This window comes from Typopeltis vanoorti, chromosome 23 (genome assembly GCF_054136105.1).
Source record: "Typopeltis vanoorti isolate ZY-2024b chromosome 23, IOZ_Tvanoo_1.0, whole genome shotgun sequence".
Classification (NCBI taxonomy): Eukaryota; Metazoa; Arthropoda; class Arachnida; order Uropygi; family Thelyphonidae; genus Typopeltis; species Typopeltis vanoorti.
This window is the reverse complement of record NC_143571.1, coordinates 2440547-2460249: the sequence shown is the minus strand read 5'-3', so window position 1 is coordinate 2460249 and position 19703 is coordinate 2440547. Positions and strand designations below refer to the sequence as shown.

Genomic DNA, 19703 nt, shown 5'->3' with positions numbered 1-19703 from the left:
AAATAATTAAAAACTTGATATAATTAAGGCAGTTATATGATATCAATTATAATTTATGTTATTTACATTAAATAATATTTACAAATATAGTTCTTGTGATGGAAAATCATGTTGGATTCTGAATCAAATAACATTTATTCTAATTTCTACATAATCAGAATCCAACACTAGCAACAAATATCAGATTGAACAAAACCACCACCCTTGTGGTAGAAGGAATCATATAGGGTGTGGTTTGGATAGATAAAATGGATAGTGGTTGTGAGTGGCAGAGAGTTGAGGTTCAGGCAGAAACAGATCAGGTTTGGATGTCTTCAGGCGATGGTGAACATCGTTTAGGTTGGTATTTATACCACAGATGTTGATAAAGTGAATCTGGAACACATTTTTTTGTAAGTTTTTTTGGAGAGAATTTTTTTTGAGGAAGGTTTGTTTTTATTTTAACTGCAGTGACCCTGTTTAGGTTTGCTGTCATGTTAATATTTCAAAGGTGAAGAGTAAAATAGCAGGAGGAACACTATTCGAGAAGATACTCTTAGGTGTCACTCATACAGAGACCATCCAGTCTCTCTGTCATAATATGGCCTACAATGCCTCTCACAAACCATTACACAGCCCCCCCCCCCCTCCAGGCATAATCCAGTGGTAAAATTATGTGTCAGCTGATCAGGAAGCCTCATATATTGCATTACCATCTGGTTCGGTTCAGGGCACTATCTGGCAGACAGTCAGTGGAACTACTTTACTGTTATAGCTTTGAAGGAAAGGGTTCTGAATATCCACATTATTTTTGGCATAACCTTAATGGGTATCACTCTCATAACTGAATTGTTTATTAAATGAACGTGGACTGAAGTACAAATAATTCAGTCCAGCAGCTGAGTCCACAAAAACCTTCCTTCCATGGGTAGGAAGGTTTTTGTGGATGGGCTAAGAATTAAATAATCTAGAGTGGAAACATTCTAGAGATCAAACAGATAACTTCCCAAACCATTTCAGGCCTGAAATAAGCAGAGTAGTGGGTCTCACAACAGACAGCGAAATTATCTACCATTTAAAGACATTCACAAACCATGATGAAATTTAAATCCTCACTCTATTAGTTATATAGGGTGTCCTAAAATTCACACAAGATTTAAATTTAGCGCCATTTGTGCGGTAAAGTGTTGCCAATGAGAAAAAAAGACAGCGTGAGAGCTGACAGTTCAGGGTTATTAAAAACTGACCACACACAGCGAAGAGAGTTCATTGAATGGATTATGGAACAACAACAAGTGGATGCTTATTTTTCGAACAAAATCATCTTCAGCGATGAGGCTCATTTTCATCTTGATGGCTTCGTTAATCGACAAAATTGTCGCATTTGGAGTTCAGAAAATCCACGAGTAATTGTTGAGAAACAAATGCATCCACAACGTGTCACTGTTTGGTGCAGATTTTGGGCTGGAGGCATCATCTGTCCATTCTTCTTCGAAAATGCAGTTGGTAAGGCAATAACAGTTAATGGTGCTCGCTATTGCAACAAGATAATCCAGTTTTTTGTGCCTAAATTACAAGATATGGATGTGGACGACATGTGGTTTCAACAAGACGGTGCCACATGCCATACAGCCCGAGAAACAATTCAATTACTGCATGAGTCATTTCCTGGTCGTGTAATTTCCTGTTTTGGTGATCAGAATTGGCCGCCCAGATCATGTGATTTAACGCCGTTGGACTATTTTCTTTGGGGTTTTTTGAAGTCTAAGGTTTATGCCAACAAGCCCACGACCACCCACGCCTTGAAGGAGGAAATTGAGCACTGTATCAACGAAATTCAGCCACATTTATGCAAAATGGTCATGGAAAATGTCGACAAAAGAGTGCGTATGTGCCAGCAAAGCCATGGAGGCCATTTACTCGATATGCTATTCCACGCATAACCCTATACTGTATACTTTATGAATCAATAAGAAATTACAATTTTTAATTAAAAACCTGTGTTTTCTATCAAAATTACTTCTTGCATGAATTTTGGGACACCCTGTAGAATAGAAACATTATCCACTTGATCAGTGAAGCCAATTTGCTTGTTTTAAATCAATAAATTACATTAAAGATTGAATGGAATAGAATTACACATCTTCTTCTTCTGTATGGCCCTTGTAGCCCTGTTGTATATTGGTTCTTTGCTGGGTTTTTATGTTAGTTAGTTAATAAAATAGTAACTAACTATTCAAGAATAGTCTTAGATACTAAACCAAAATATTAGTATAAATAAGGAGTTCAAATTATGCAGGTTTACTAATTTTCTCATCTAGAATTATGCATTCACCTTTCATCTCATTAAAACAATAACACAGTGATGTAGTTCATCTCACTCCTCCTTCCCTGTTTATTTGAAATACAGGGTTTCCTGTGAAAACTCTGAAGACTTTTCATACTGAAGGATTCTATGGAAATTCTTTAGTATTTTCTTGAGATGACCATTCAGTATTTCCAGTAGATTAACATCTAGTTTCAACCACCAAACTTGGAAAATTGTAGTTGCATCTAAGTGAATTTTTTAAAAAATATTATTTAATTTTGAATTAATTTTCTTTTGAATATTGTTTTACTTAAGACTCATCATAGGAGATATGCACTATCACACACAAAACTCATCCAATCATGCTTTAAACTCACTCAATATAATCTGTATTCACTACACTGGCAGACCATTCATTCCACTTACCAACTACTTTCCATGTACAGAACCTGTTCCTCACCCCGTTGCCTCACATCCTCCTTATACAGCTTCCAGGAACGATCTCTTGTTCTATTCTCTCTCTCTCATTCTGTGAAAAATTTCTTCCGCATTAACCTGGTAACAACCTCTTACCAACTTATATGTCTCAACCATATTCCATCTTCTCCTTTTATTCAAGAGGTTTTGCAACTTGCATATCATCATTCTGTCTTCATACCTCACATTCTAAATACCAGTTACTACTTCATCAATCTTCTCTAGACCCTTTGTAATATATCTTTATTACTACTAAAATTAGGTGACCAAATCTGTGCATAATCCATGTGCAAGTTCTTTCATTCAGTAAAATTAAACAGTGAATAGCATTTATTATACTGGATTTATGGAGTCAACTGCTGTTTGCGATAAAAACCTTATTAATATTAAAATTCTGCATTTCAACCTTTACATTAAAGTCATCTTCAGGAATATATATACATATACAGGCAGTCCCCAGCTTACAAAATTTTTCAAAAGACATGCGCTTTATAATGTAAAAATAAAAGAAGCCGCATCTGCAGATGAGCCTGCTGCTAGGGAATTTCTTTCAAAACTATCCAAAATTATTGAAAATGATGGCTACTCCTGATCAAGTTTGAAACGCAGATGAGACCGGCCTTTTTTTGAAAAAAATGCCAAGTATAACTTATATAGCAAAATCACAAAAAAGTGTTGGTGGCTTTCAAGCAGCTAAGGATTGTGTGACTATTATTTCGCAGCAATGCATCAGGAGATCATATATTAAAACCATTACTCATTGCTCGATCCCTAAGACCACAGGCAATGAAAAGTGTGTATTTTAACTTGTTACCAGTGCACTAGAAGGCAAACAAAAAAGGTTTGGTTACAAAAGAAATTTTTAATAAATGGTTCCATCATTGTTTTGTTCCAGAAGTTAAACGCTATTTGACGGAAAAAAATCTGGGCATTAAAGTTTTATTAATTATAGACAGTGCACCTGGTCATCCTGTTTTAGAACACCTGAATGTGGAATTTTGTTTTCTGCCATCTAATACAACATCCTTAATACAACCGAGGATTTGAAATTGGAAGCGATCACTATTTAGTCTTGAGCAGGATAAAATTGAATTTCGTATTGAAAAGAATAACATGTAAGAAAGTTTTAAAGCAAATAAAAGTTGAGCAGCTCTCAGATGTGAACTATAGACTAAAATACACAAAGATTATTGAAGAAAAAATGAGAGTTTGAGAACAGGAACCAAACCTTGGAGATTCAATGGCAAGCCTTGAAAAAAACCCTGATTGATTCAGCCAGAAAAGCATGTGGTGAGGTTGTCTGCAAGGATAGAAAAATCAGAACTCCATGGTGGACACAGGAAGTTAAAGAGGCAGTGAAGGAAAAGAAGAAAGCATATCAAAAGTTCCTGGCAAATAAGTCGGCTTTTGCTCTTAGAGAATACAGAGACAAATGTAAGAAACTCTAAACACTGTGTAAAACTAGCTAAACAAAAGTCATGGGAGGACTTTGGCAAGAATATAGAAAATAAATATCAAGAAGGTGGCAAAATATTCTTGAGGTTGTTGAAGAAGCTTAGAAATGGAGGAAAGAGTGCTGTAAAAGGAGTTAGAGATGATAAAGGTGACATGAAAATGGGAGAAAAAGATATCCTTGAAGTATGGAGTAATTACTTTGAAAAATTGCTAAGTGAAACAAGCAGTGATAGCACAGTGGTAAAAAAACACTCAACAGCCATACAGTCAGGAATACATATCCATACTTGAAGTAGAAAAAGCCATCAAAGGCTTGAAATGTGGAAAAGCAGCAGGAGTAGATGATATTCAACCAGAAATGCTGAAGTATGGTGGTATAAAAGTCTTACAGTGGCTGCACTGCATAGTTCAGAAAGCCTGGACAGAGGTACGAATTCTCGTTCATTGGAGTAGCGCTCTAATAGAAAGACCATGTATAAAAAGGGAAATAAAACTGAATGTGAGAATTACAGAGGTATTTCCCTACTGAGTGTTCCTGGAAAGATCTGTGCTAGCATACTTGAGAAACGGTTGAGAAGAATTGTGGAAGAAAAGCTTGGTGAAGAACAAGCTGGATACAGGCCAAATAGAGGCTGTCAGGATCAGATCTTCACTTCGTGACAAATAGTTGAGAAAGCATGGGAATATAGCAAAGATCTGTATTTAAGTTTTGTAGATCTGGAAAAGGCATATGACAAAGTGCCAAGAGAGAAACTATTCAATACGCTACAGTTATATGGTGTCAAATTGGCATTATATCAAGCAATACTTAGTCTTTATTTGAGTTGTAAGTCGGCAGTTAGAATTGAAGGAAGTATAGGAAGATGGTTTAATGTTAAATCTGGTGTGAGACAAGGATGTGCATTATCCCCTCTGTTGTTCATTATCTGTATGGATGACATTATGAAGGAAAGTGGTATTAAACATGATATCAGAATTAGAGATGTTAATGTCAGCTCTTTGCTTTATGCAGATGATGCTATACTTCTAAATAAATCCGCTACAAGTTTGCAAGATTCCCTAACTAAATCGAATAACTGTTGTAATAGATATGGTATAAAGGTCAGCATTAAAAAGACAAAGACAATGAAAATAGGCAGAATCATTGAAAATGTCAACAGTGTTGTGAATGGAGAACCTGTGGAACAAGTAAAACATTTCAGCTACTTAGGCAAAATTTTTACTGAAGATGGTAAATTAAATATGGAAATAGACAACAGAATCAACAAAGCTGGTATGGTAGGAAGTCAATTGAATAAATTCATATGGAATAAGAGAGAAATTAGTCGGAATACTAATTTAGCTGTATACAAGATAGTGTTCAAACCAGTTTTAACTTATGGAACTGAGAGCTGGGTCAGAAGTAAAATACTTGACCAAAGACTAGAGACCGCAGATATGAGAGTCCTGAGAAAGATTAGAGGCATGAACAGATGGCATCGATGGCAATGTCATATTAAAAACGAGGATATTAGGATAGAACTTGACATTGTCAGCATCCAGGAATGCGTTAGCAGAGCTAATCTCAGGTGGTATGGTCACTTAAACAGAATGGGCGAGGAAAGATTAGCAAAACAAGTGTTCTGTGGCAGGTTGGCAGGAAAATGACCCAGAGGAAGACCAAGATATAGGTGGATTGATACGGTACAATGTGCCCTAGATGATAGAAATATAAGATCTGATAATGTTGGAGTCTTGACAAATGACAGACTGATTTGGAGGAGAATTGTAGATAGGAAGGTAGTAATGATGTAAATTTTTCATGTAGTACTATCATATCCCGTACACCCCTTGAGGGTACATGTCAGGAATTTGATGATGATGATACAACCATTACACCAGGGTGTGATCGCTACCTTCAAAACTTACTACATAAGAAGAACATTCCAATACATTTTGGATAAACTAGATAAGGATAATTTACTGACAGTTATTTATTTGTTGAAGAAGTTTTCTATTTTGGATTGCATCAAACTTGCTAAGTTGGCGTTATCAGAATTGAAATATATTGAAACTTTAAATGCATGCTGGAAAGCTACTTGGCCAGAATGTGTGTGTGTGTGGGGGGGGGGGGGGGGAAACCTGTGCCTTTGCATACAACTGAATATCCCAATATCATCAGATTAGCACATGCAGTTGGTGGAGAAGGATTTGATAATTTTTTGTCTGCAGATATTAAAGAATTGGTGGTTAACAAGACTTTTAGTAATGACGAAATAACAGAAGCTGTCCTTGAGAATCTCGATGAAAAAGAAAAAAGTGATGATGATGATGAAGAGATTCCACTCACTACAGGATTAATTAAAGAAGAGCTTCAAATGGCTAGTAAATTGCAAAGTCATTTTCTTACACATGATCCAAATACTGAAGGAGCTGAACAGTTTAAACTTGAACTGAATTCTTGTATGGTGCGATATGAAGAATTATACAAAGATCTGGTCCAAACAGGATCTCAACAATTAATTAATTGCAGAGTTCATGGTAAAAAAAAAAAATCAACCTTCAGAATTATTGGATATTAGTGCTAATTTAGTTCCTTTTACTGAAGAAAATGTTCAGCATTGCAGTATGAACAGGACTGCCTGAGTGTTTCAAGTGATGGAAGTGATTAAATTGCAGTCTCATAGAAAAGAATGCAACTACTGTCAGAAAGTGACGGTGAATAAAATTTAACTAATAACCATATGCATGGGTGTATTTGGGCCTTTTTGCAGACCATGCTTAGGAAATCGCATTTCTCTCACCTCATATATAACTGGTCAAGGTATGCTTAGATGGCAAGGCTCACCTTATCTGATTTATAGTCACAGTATGTCTTGATATGTGTAACAGTTCATGACTGTTTGTTTCACATAAATAACTGATATAAATAATAAATAAATTTATTTAAAATAAATAACTGATCAAAAGTTATTTCTGCATGAATTTTCAGGATATGCACCACACACCTAGTATGCCCAGTATATACGCTCCTGTCGTGAAGGAATGTTGAGTAGTTGCTGCAAGTGTTTCAATGGATTAAACAATGGAAAGATTATTGATGCCAGTTCAGATGAACACTGGCCATTAAAATATTTGTAGAAGATGCAAGCAGCAGGAACTGTGCACCTGGAAAGTAAGTGGAGCAAATTGTGTGAGAGATGGATCATTAAACAGCTTAAATGCTTTCTTCTGTGTTAAATCAAGTAATTTTAGGGAGTTCTTAGGGGCATCACCCTAAATGTGTGAACAGTATTCAACAGCTTGGCAGATTTATAATTTTTATAGGGTTAATAGCTGTTCAGAGGAGGTGAAGTAACACTTTGAGTGAAAGAGAAATCCTAATTTTTTGAATACTGATTCAGATCGATTCAGATTTCAATACTGATGTTATTAAACATTTGTAACAATTAACCTTCCAGATTATCCTTCATTGCTCTCCAAGTCTTGTTGGTTCCAATCATTTACCTAATGAAATGTTCACCTTTTCCATACTTTTTTATCCCACACATAACACATCTAAACCCATCACATATTCACAGTTATCCATTTTACAGATTTACCTTTATTATCGTTCTCATTTTCACATTCATATATCTATTAATTATCTATATCATTTATTAATTTATGTCACATTTCTTCTTCTTCTTCTTCATGTAGCTTCCTCAGTGAGAGGGTGTAGCACCATGTCCTTCCAGATCTCTCTATTGGTGGCTTTCCTTTTTTGTTTCTGCATAGTCATGTGATCCTGTCCATGATCTTATATCTTCAAGCCATGTCCTTCGTTTTTTGCCTCTTGATCCTTTTCCCATAATTTTTCCTTCTAAAACTGTCAGTATCCTCTGTCCTGCTGAACCTCTTAGTACATGTCCTGCCAATCTCATCTTTCTCTGGATCATTTCCTGCAATAAAGATCTCTGTGTTCTCATTCTCTGTAGGACATGCATTTGTCACATGTTCTGTCCATGGGATTTTCAGAGCTCTCCTATAGCACCATATTTCAAAGGCCATTATCTGTTGCCTTATTCTCTTCTTGAATATCCAGGTCTCACTTCCACATGTGAAAATTGGCCACACTAATGTTCTTATCATTCTTTTCTTTGTCTCGATACTCACAGAATTTCTGAGCAGATCTTTATTTTTCCAGAATGCATCTTTAGCTATGGCTAAAGATGCATTCTTTATCTTGCTTTCCTTATTTCTTTATTTCTTTATCTTGCTTTCCATCTGCAGTAAAGTAGGTGCCTAAATATTTGTATTTTTCATTAATTTGGATTTTTTTGCATTAATATCTAATCCAAATTCTTTACCTTCTTCAATTAGTAGCTGCAGTAATTTGATTAATTTGTTTCTGTTTTCTGCTATTAGAATGGTATCATCAGCATATCTAAGATTGTTGTATTTTATACCATTGATACTAATTTTTGTTTTTTGTTTTTCAATCTTTTTCATCACTGTCTTCCTATAGATATTAAATAGATTTGGTGAAAGGATACAACCTTGTCTAACTCCTCTTTTTATTTTCACTTCAGAAGTCTCATTGTTAAACAGCTGCATTTTCTGTTTGATGTAAATCATTTTTATAATCTTAAGTACATGATCTTCTATGTCTAATTTATCTAATATATTGAACATTTTATTATGTTTTACCCAGTCAAAAGCCTTCTGAAAGTCTATGAAGCATATGTAAATGTTCCTATTTCTTTCAAGTGATCTTTCTATTAGTATTTTTAGTTCCAGGACAGCATTAATGGTTCCCATTCTTCTTCTGAAGCCTTTCTGTTGTTCACTCAATTCACCACTTATGGCTCTTTCAATTTGTTTGTTAACAATGGTTAAAATAATTTTAGATGCATGGGATATTAGGCTCACAGTTCTGTAATCCTCACAATTTTGTGCACTATGTTTCTTTGGAATTTGTATGCAGATAACTGTTGTAAAAACTTCAGGTAATTGTATTGTTTTATAGATGTCCTGAATGGATTCCACTAATTAGTTGTTATTATTGCCGGTGAAAGCTTTCACAGCTCAGCCGGAATATTATCACACCCAGGAGATTTATTATTAGGAGGATTCGTAATTACATGTTCTACCTCCTTTCTTGTCGGTAGAGTGGTATCTTTTGTTACCTTTAACTTAAGATGTCATGAATCATCTAACATGTTACCATTATCATCATCATAGAGATCTGATAAGTACTCCACCCATTTTCCATTTATCTTTTCCTTATCAATGAGTATGTTTCCATCTTTGTCCTTGATGTTATTAGACTGTGTATGTTTTGTTTTTCCATTAAGTTCTTTCACTTTCAGGAATGCTTCTCTGGTTTTGTTCCAATTTTGTAATTCTTCTATCTCAGTGCACTGCCTATTTATCCAGTTTTCTTTCAATCTTTTACATAATTGTTTGATTCTTTTATCCAAAGTTTTATATCTTAACCTTTCTTCTTCATTTGCTCCTCTTTTCCATGTTCTTCTTTCATCAATAAGGTTGATTACCTCTTGAGTTATCCATGGTTTTTTTCTTTCTTTCTTCTTGTTTATTGATGTGGTTTTTAGCAGATGTTTATGATAGCTGCTTGTAGTCTATTCTACTGAGAGGGTTCATTTTCGTTTTGCAACTGTGCAGACTGTGTTCTGGAATATTTTCATTACATTTTGATTTTATTATCGGATTTTGTACCATTTGCAGATCCCATTTTAGGGGTTAACTTCTTTTAAATTTTATTGTTTTCAGGCGAATATTCATCTTCATTAAGACCAGTCTATGATCAGATCCACAGTCAACACTTGGCATCACCTTTGAGTTCTGTATTCCATTGAAGTAATGTTTACTAACTACAATATAGTCTAATTGATTTTTGTATCTTCCATCTGGACTTTCCCATGTGTATCTTCCTGTTGGTTTTTGCTCAAAATAAGTGTTAGTTATGATGAGATTGTGCTTGTTACAGAAATCAATCAGCTCTTGTCCTCTCTCATTCCGAATTCCTAGTCCAAATGGACCCACGTGTGTAGATGTTCTCTCTGATCCAACTTTTGCATTCCAGTCACCCATAGCACAAATAACTCGATCTTTCTTGCCTTCAACTTCCTTTATACACCATTCTATTTCATCATACATTAGATCTATTTCTGCTTCCTCATTCTGTTCTGTAGGAGCATATATTTGAATGATCAGCATATCTTTAGGTTTAGATTTCACTAGAATTGCCATTATTCTATCTGAGTTTTTGATTATATGGATAATGTTTTTATTAGTTTTCTTCTCTAAAATAAATGCTATACTTCTTCTTGATATTTCACCACCTGACGTATATATTTTATATATCTTGCCATTTGGAAGTTTCGACTCAAAATCTGATGGTCCTTTCCAAAAAGTTTTTTACTTATTTCTAGTATACTAATATTCAATCCCTCCATCTCTCTCTCATCACATTAGCCAATTTCCTGCATTTATTCAATCCTCTTATATTCCAAGTAGCAACATTCAAGCAATTTCTGCGTCAAGTTTCTTTATAGCAGTCATGGACTGACGATACCGCAGGGCCTGCTATATCACCCTGACACCACTGTTCCGGGCATATTGAGACTACCCGGGCTTTAATCTTTTCTGTGTAGACATGATGCTTTACACATCGGCATTATTTTTACGGAATGGGCCATCAGAACCATCCAAACCCCAATATGAATGGAGGACCACAGCTGTCATTGGTTAGCGGGTCCCATGGACCTAGTCGGGAGGCCTACAAAGTAGTGCCACCGATCATCCACCTCATCCACCACCGAGGGGATGCCCTGATGCACCATGACAGCCCAGTATCACATTTATGTTTTTATGTTTTTATATTACATGAAAATTATTTATACATGGATAATAAATAAAATTTAGATAAATTGTCAATTTATACTAATTATTGTTGTTGTTTTGTTAAAGGAGGCTATTCGTTACTATGAACAAGATTTGGAACTGGCAAAAGACTTACAGGACAGGATGAGCATGGGACGAGCATATTGCAATTTGGGGTTATCCCATCTGTCTCTTGGTAATTTTCAAGCAGCCCTTGAATGCCAGAAGTATTTCTTGGCAGTTGTACAGATGATGAAACATATACAGGTAATTTCAGACATTTAATTTAAATTGCACATTGATTTGATAATTTTGATATCATATCACTAGTACACCAATATCTTAGAATCTTTCAATTGTTTATTATAAATCATACTCTGCTTGGGATAGAACGTTATGTTTTGGATGCCATCACTATTAACAGTCAGGTGAGAATAATATTAGATTATCATTACTAGAGACAGAGAAAACTTTTGATTTCACACCATTTTGTAATTTTTGCCTTGGCTTCTCAGCATCAGTTGCTTATCAAGTGGAAAAGTCATAAAATATATGTCAGCCATTAACAGTGGATGACAACTGGAGAGTGAAGTGAAAGCTGAAGTGGGTTGTAAAGTCTAATATTTGTCACAATAGTAGAGTAGTTGTTGCCTTTGGCATTCATTTCTGGAATATGACAATATGTTAACATTCATATAATGAAGAATAGATTTTTTATCATGTGAAGAATCTCACATCAAATGAACTCTGCGATTGAAAGTATTTTGCAAGCTTCAGATCTTAAATTTGAAGTTAAAATAAAGGATATAATTGACTCAGCATAGAGGCCACTTCAGAAAGCACCACTCTTCTAAGGCAGAAGAAGCCTTAAGAGAACAAAAACTCTCAGTCAAGTTCGAAAAAACTTACAATGGAAATGAAAACAAAAACTCATTCAACACTGTAACTAAGCTATGTCAGAAAGTTAAATTCATCACAAATGATCTATAGGTGGGTGCATAGTAAAATATTAAACTGAGCTCAGAAGCATATATTTGTCTTACATAAGATACTCTAATTAGAAATATTACAGATACATCTATATTTTATAGCAAAATGTGGAAACAAACAAAAATAAGAAATGTAGAAAAATTTTCTATCTTTCGAAAATTTACTAGTGAGCTTATGAGAAGGTTAGGTTTTTATAAACTCTGGTAAATTTTCAAAATTTTTAAGTTTCTTTCTACATTTGGCTATAAAATATGGATTGCTCAGGGGCGCGCCAGCGATGAGTGCAATGTGTGCAATGCACACAGGCGGCAGGATAGTAAAGGCACCAAAGAGGAGGAAATACTTTAAAAAAAAACATTTTTTTAAAGTAATTTTTTTATTGGAGGGGATGGGGCGCCAACTACAGTTTTGCACACAGGTGCCGGACACTACTGGCGTGCCCCTGGGATGACTCCATAATAACTTCCATATCAATACCTTGCTTATTTCAAATTGCAGCATCTTTGCTCTATACTTAAAAAATCATAGATATTATATTTAGCGAAAGAAAAATTTAATTTTCTCTTTTTATTGAAGAAGATCCTAAAAGACTTTGTTTTGGCAATGCAAAATAAACAGAAATAGAGATATTAAAGATACATACTTATTTTGTTGCTAAATATACATTTATATAGAAACTTTGAGAGTTTTGAATAAAGAAGAGAGAACTTATGAGAATACAATCATGGGATTGGTGTTGCCTAAGCTTTCAATACTTAGGAAATTTTCCAAGTTTCTTAAGTAGCACATGAAATATGGATTGATCCGTTTATTTTACAACACTAAAACGAATACATTTAGGCTCTTCTGTGATAATTACTCTTAAGCACCAGTTGCTCTTCGCTTATGAAAAATACAATTCTGTGAAAAAGAATTGCTTTGGTATTATTATTATTAGTAGTAGTATTATACGGATACTTCCATGGAGTCCGAAGACTCATTGTGGGAGATCCAATCTAGCTACACAATCTATCATACCTCTCCTTGAACCTATTAACAGACAAAGCAGTCACAATTGACTCTGGCAACCCATTCCACTCATTCACAACTCTCCAAGCAAAAAATCTAGTCCTCACACCCCCTACTAACCACACCTTTATTCAACTTCCAAGGATGACCCCTTGTTCTGGTCCCTTTAGCCAAGTGCTGAAACATTTCCCCTGCATCTATCCTATAAAATCCTTTAAGCTTCTGTCATATCCCCTCTTTTTCTCCTATCAAACAACTTCTGCAGTTCACACACCTTCAATCTATCCTCATAGGGAACATTCCACAAGCCACTCAACATCTTGATCACTTGGCTCTGAATTCTCATCGTCGCTTCCTCATCACCAAGAAACTCAGGAGACCAAACTTCAGCACAGTAATCCAGATGTGGGCATATCAAGGCCTTATAAAGAGGAATAACAACTCCCTTATCTCTACATGTTAATATGTTCTTCAATAGCCAAGTAATCTTATGGGCTACCTTAGCAATATGTCCTCTAACTCTCTGTCTACCACTAATTCTAAATCTTGAGCTTCATCTATTTCCTGGAATACACTGCCATCAATGCAATACACGGTTTGTAATCTATTTATCCCAAAATGCATAACTTTACATTTCTCGACATTAAACCGACACCCATTAACTTTTGCCCATACTGACAGCCTATTTAAATCGTCCTGCAAGCTCTCCACATTGACTTGATTAATTATCACTCTACCTAATTTTGCATCATCAACAAACAACTGAATATTTCCTTTTGGGTTATTTCTGGGTTATTTATGTATGCAAATACAAATTAAACAGCAATGGTCCCAGCAGTGAACCTTGTGGCACACCACTAGTCACCTGTTTTCGACTTGATTCTGCCCCCATATACCACTTTTTGATATCTGTTCAGCAGCCATCTATCCACCCCCCATTTGTTCTAATTTGCATAACAGAGTTCCATCTGGTATTCTGTCAAATGCCTTTGCAAAATCCACCAAAATCATTGTGTAGCCATTTCCTTTATCTAATGTAAAATTTGATGCAGTGAAATTTTATATAACGATTTTTCGGCATCGATTTTACTGTGGTCACAAACCATGAGGAAAGAGAAAAATTGTAAATTGCTAAATTTGAAAGAAGTGCTGATTGTAAACTTGTAAAGCTAACTATCAAAAGGAATGATATGGAAATTGTTCACAAATTATAAAAAAATATTGTAAAGGTTAAAATTGTGCATAATGTTGGTTTGGTGTAACAGAATGTTAGAAGTTATTCTTTAAGTTAAGGGATTAGACCGGATTATGTTGGCGACTTAAAAGTAAACAAAAATATCGAAGATCGTTCAGATGTAGAGATTATTGCCGCTAACTCTGAAGGTCAAAACATCAGTGACATCATTTATTTTACGGAAGATTCAGGGGTCTCCGACACTAAAAACAAGGAGCTTCTGAATCATATAAAAGAGGCTGGCTGTTTGGAAGTTTAGGTTGGAGGCTGTTTTAGGAGTTCGAGGAGTTTGTTCATCTTGTGGAAGTAGAAAACCCAGGAGAGGAAGGTCATTCTACAGAGATGTATTTACAGTAGCAGTACGTGTCACGTGCGACCAGATATGTGCCATCGACAGTGGATCCAATAACCGACGGTGAGCTATGCTACAGATCCCGGATGATGACTACACCAGGATGACTGCCAAAAGCCATTCAGCAAAGGCTAGGATATAGGACAAAGGAAAGCAGTCAGCAGAACCGGTAGAACTATATTTGTTGCTATGAATTTGAGTAGATTTTAATAAGTTAACGCCGAGATTGTGAACAAGAATTGTATGTCCGTTGAATGTAGCTTTGTTAAAAATAGTTGTTGTTTATATGTCCGTTGAATGTAACTTTCTTAAAAAATAGTTCTTGTTTAAGTCGTTATAGGAAATTGAGGCTGAGAATTAGCTAATATATTTATTGAGAAGAATGTTAGCCAGTGATATTGATTATAACAGCCAAAAATTGTCTAGAGTTGGTAAAGGCAAGTTTTTCTTAGCATTGTGAATTGCAAGTCTATATTGTAAGGTTACGACTTTAAATTTAAAGCAGGAATTAGAGAGAATTTGTTTAATATTGTATTGTGTTTAAGGTAAAATAAACATGTTTTGTTTGTTTAAAACTATCGCCCGATTTTTGACCAATGCACCGTCTCACAAAAATAACTTAACCTGTATGCTTAAATTAAAGAAATTGCCACAACTGACTATTTAAGGTATTATTTTAGAAAGTGATCTATTCTACAAGTGTTATAACTGTTCTTCCTGTGCCATAACATTCATTCAGGGTGGCGCAGTCGAAAGAACAAATAAATTTTCCCTGATTTATATTGTGTGGGAAATAGTTAACACTGGATCCATGAATTGCCTATTCTATAGGTCTTTTCACTAACAGCACTAACACTTGTAGGTAGTATAAAGCAGTGCTTCCCAAACTTATGGATGCCAAAGCCCCCTTTGGAAAAATTAAAATATTTCACAGCCCCCATCGGAAGAAAAAACGTAATATAGACATATATTATTATAATATTTATTGTATTTATATTCAATACAATTTATATTCAAGAGTTTGCCTTTGTAATCTTTTTTGTGTTTCTTATCAATACCTTCAAAATCAAAACTTATACGAATAAGCATATATTTACTAATATTCATTAAACGCCAAAATATGCAAGAAGCAAAATTTGTGAACCAATACCAATGTGTGATTTTTTCCATTAAAATATAAAAAAGAACAAAAAAGAAATAATAAAAATAAAATACGTTTCTTTTAAGATTAAAAAAAAATCTACTTAGTCTTAAAACATTTTAAATTTGTTTTCATTATTTCATGCCCCCCCCCCAACAAAACTTACGGCCCCCAATAGGGCCACGGCTCACAGTTTGGGAAGCGCTGGTATAAAGGATTACAAGTGGGGACTAAATTAATCGGCTTAAGATAGAAAAAGGTAAGGAGAACTTAACAGAAAGATTTAAACAAGTAGAAGTAAGGTAGACATAAGAAAGAAAATAAGATAAATAAATAAAATCATAGAATATAACAAAGGTAGCAGTTAAAATAATTACGAATACCAAACAAATAAAAATTACATCTCCATTTGTGTTAATTTACGTAACATAGTTCCATGTGGTATTCTGTCAAATGCCTTTGCAAAATCCACCAAAATGATTGTGTAGCCATTTCCTTTATGCAACTCAGCTGTTACTCTATTATAAAGAGTTAGTAAATTAAATTATTGTAATTATTATTATTATTATCATCATTCAGGCCTCCATGGAGTCAAAAGACTCATCGTGGAAGGTCCTAAGAAACACATAGTCTATCAGGACTCATCGAGGGGAGGTCACCCCTAAGAAACACAAAGTCTATCATACCACTCCTTAACCCCATTGACTGTTCTTGCTCTCACCACTCCATTAGGCAATGCATTCCATGGTTCAATCACCCTCCATGAAAATAAACCACTCCTCATCCTTTTGCTCACGGTTTCCTTTCGTAACTTCCAGGGATGGCCTCTTGTCATCACTCCTTCCCACTGTTCAAACAAGTGAAAGAACTCCCCAGTGTCAACCCTGTAACCACCTCTCAACAGTTTAAAAGTCTCAATCATATCACCTCTCCTTCTTCTATCCATCAAACTCTGCAGTCGATCCTCGTAACTAACATTGTACAGTCCTGAAACCATCTTTGTTATCTGCCTCTGTACCCTTTCCACAGTTAATTTATCCCTTTCAAATCATGGGGACCAAATCTGAGAACAATAGTCCAAGTGTGGTCTGATCAGAGACTTATACAACGGAATGATAACCCTCTTATCTCTGCAGGTCAGTGTCCTTCTCATAATTGCAGCAATCCTCTGTGTTACCTTCACCACCTTTGCAATATGTCCCCTGAACTTCAGGTTTCTATCAATCATCAACCCCAGATCTCTTGTATCCCCCACTTCCTCCAGTATAACTCCTCCCATAGAGTATGCAGCATCCCATCGATGTGTCCCAAACCTCAAAACCTTACATTTTGCTGCATTAAACTGACACCCCCATTCATTTGCCCATCTATCTAGCTAATTCAAATCCTCTTGCAGGGGTACCACATCTGCACTATTACTAATAATCCTTCCGAGCTTCGCATCATCTGCAAACAACTGAATATCCCCTTGCAATCCACTGACAATGTCACTGATATAAAGGTTAAACAATATAGGTTCCAGTACTGAGCCCTGTGGGACCCCACTTGTAACATTCTGCCTCCTTGAAACTGCCCCACCATACAGAACTCTCTGATACCTATTCGACAGCCAATCCTGAATCCAGTTGACCAATCTGACATCCAGACACATATGCTGCAACTTAAATATCAGCTTATCATGTGGCACCCTATCAAATGCCTTCGCTAAGTCTAAGAAAATGGCAGTATATGCCATTCCCTCATCTAATGCTCTTGTAACTTTATTATAAAAGGCTAGCATATTGCTAAAACAAGAGCGCCCCTTCACAAATCCATGTTGACTCTCACAGATAACATTACCCTCATCTGCCCAATGTTGTATACGGTCCCTCACTACTTTCTCCAAGATCTTAACAAGTACTGATGACACACAAACTGACCTATAATTAGACACTTCCAGTCTTCTACCGCCCTTATGCAATGGCACTATTTTTCCTTCCTTCCATTCCATGGGCACCATTCCCGCAGCCAGACTTTCATTGAAAATCCAGGTCAAAGGCACTGTCAGATCCCTAGCACATTCTCTTGAAACTCGTGGTGAAATACCATCCAGTCCCACAAGTTTACTGATATCCAGTGTACTCAGTATTTGAAATACACTCTCCTCCTGTACCTCTAAACCTCGAACCTGCCCTATCCCTCTAGTATTAAAACTGACTCCTTCAGGTTGAAATACTCTAATAAAGTATTCATTGAACTTCCACTATATCCTCCGCATCAGTCACTCTGTTCCCATTTTTATCCCACAATGTAAATCTTCCACAATCATTTCTCCTCCTACTGGCCACATAGCTAAAAAATTCCCTTGGATTTTCTCTGGATCTTAGGGCCAATCTCCTCTCATATTCCAGTATCGCCTTCCTTACCATACTAGTCACTCTTCTGGCCTGTGTCTTATATTTTTCATGCATCTTCTCTTCACCTGTCTCCTTATATCTCTTCCATAGCCTCTTTTTCGCATGCATTTCCTGTTTAATATTGTTTGTCATAAAGTTTACTCCAAATTATGTCCTCTTCTTCACTCGTGGTATACAACTTGCTATTGCTATTCTTGCTATTCTTTCACAATTTCCCATGCACTAATGATATCCCTGCCTTCCAATTCCTCCCTCCATGAAACTTCCCCAAGTTGACGTCTTAGACTATTATAATCATCTGCCTTAGAATTCCACATACGTTCCCGTCTCTTTGATACTCCTGCATGTCTATTCATTTTCCAAGTCAAAACCAAATGGTCACTCTCTCCAACTGGTGGGAGAGATGTCATCTCAGTTATTATAAACTCTTCTGATGCTATAACCAAATCCAAAACTCTTGAACCTCTTGTTCCCTCTGTTACATGTTGCCTAAGACATTTGTCCCTCAAGAATTCTAGAAATTCCATTCCCTTATTGCTACATGCATCTTTCTCCTCCCAATTTATACTACTGTAGTTAAAATCTCCCATCGTTCTTCTTGCGCTTGCCAAACTCAACTGTCTAAACATTTCCTGGTCCCCACCCTCTGTGCTCCATTTAAATTATTAAATTATTATATAGTAACTTATTGAATGAGGATTCTTGTTATTTTAAGGTTTCTGCCTGATCTCTGATGAGAACTACCATTTGGAAACAGTTGTCATGCCAGTGAAACCTAAATCAAAAGAACGAATAAAAAGCAAATATATGGATACCATGACAGCACTTGTGTTTTTTAAGTAGGCAAGCTAAGTTACCTCTGATGCCAAAGATTATACTCTCATAAGCTCTCTCCGTTCAGTTTTCAGAACTTTCACAGTTTATATATATATTTATTTATTCATTTTCATGTGGTTACGTGATAGGTGAAGTATTATGACAGATGTTTTTTAACCCAGCATTAGTAAGGTGGGGTGTCACAGACCCCAAAGATTTTAAATTGACTATAACTTTTTAGCAACGCATGGCAGTGAGTCATGCCTCAGTATAGCTTCCCCTCCCGTAACCCGCTACTCGACGCCATAAACGACAGGCTGTTGCTCGCAAGCAAGTTTAGTGTGCAGAGGTGTAAAGTGTGCTGGTGTCCATCAGATCCCACCTTACCAAAAGTGTGACTATATTTACTTCCGAAATGTAAGTTGTTTTCATGTATATTCTACTAAAATATTATCATTACTGCTGTGTCTTCTATATTTTTACATACCAACTATAAGATTTTATAAATATTTAAAGGGTATTTTGAGAATAATATATTTTTTTACCAGATGAGTTACAAGCAGGAAGAACAGAGGCTATGTCAACTTATAGATGACGCTTTGACAGACAAGGAGGCATTTAGTGGAGATGATGATAATGAAATTGATTTAGAATTAGTCAGTAACCATTATTCTGATACA

At 35.7% G+C, this 19703-nt stretch overlaps 1 protein-coding gene across 1 annotated transcript in view; it reads left to right on the top strand.

Annotated features, from left to right (window-relative positions):
• The window catches only part of LOC150093573 (tetratricopeptide repeat protein 28-like), a 462929-nt gene that overhangs the window by 245943 nt on the left and 197283 nt on the right, over positions 1-19703 (top strand). Inside the window, exon 8 of the mRNA XM_090412721.1 lies at positions 11174-11353. Within this exon, the coding sequence (XP_090268847.1) occupies positions 11174-11353 (180 nt within the window). The remainder of the gene's footprint in view (positions 1-11173; positions 11354-19703) is intronic.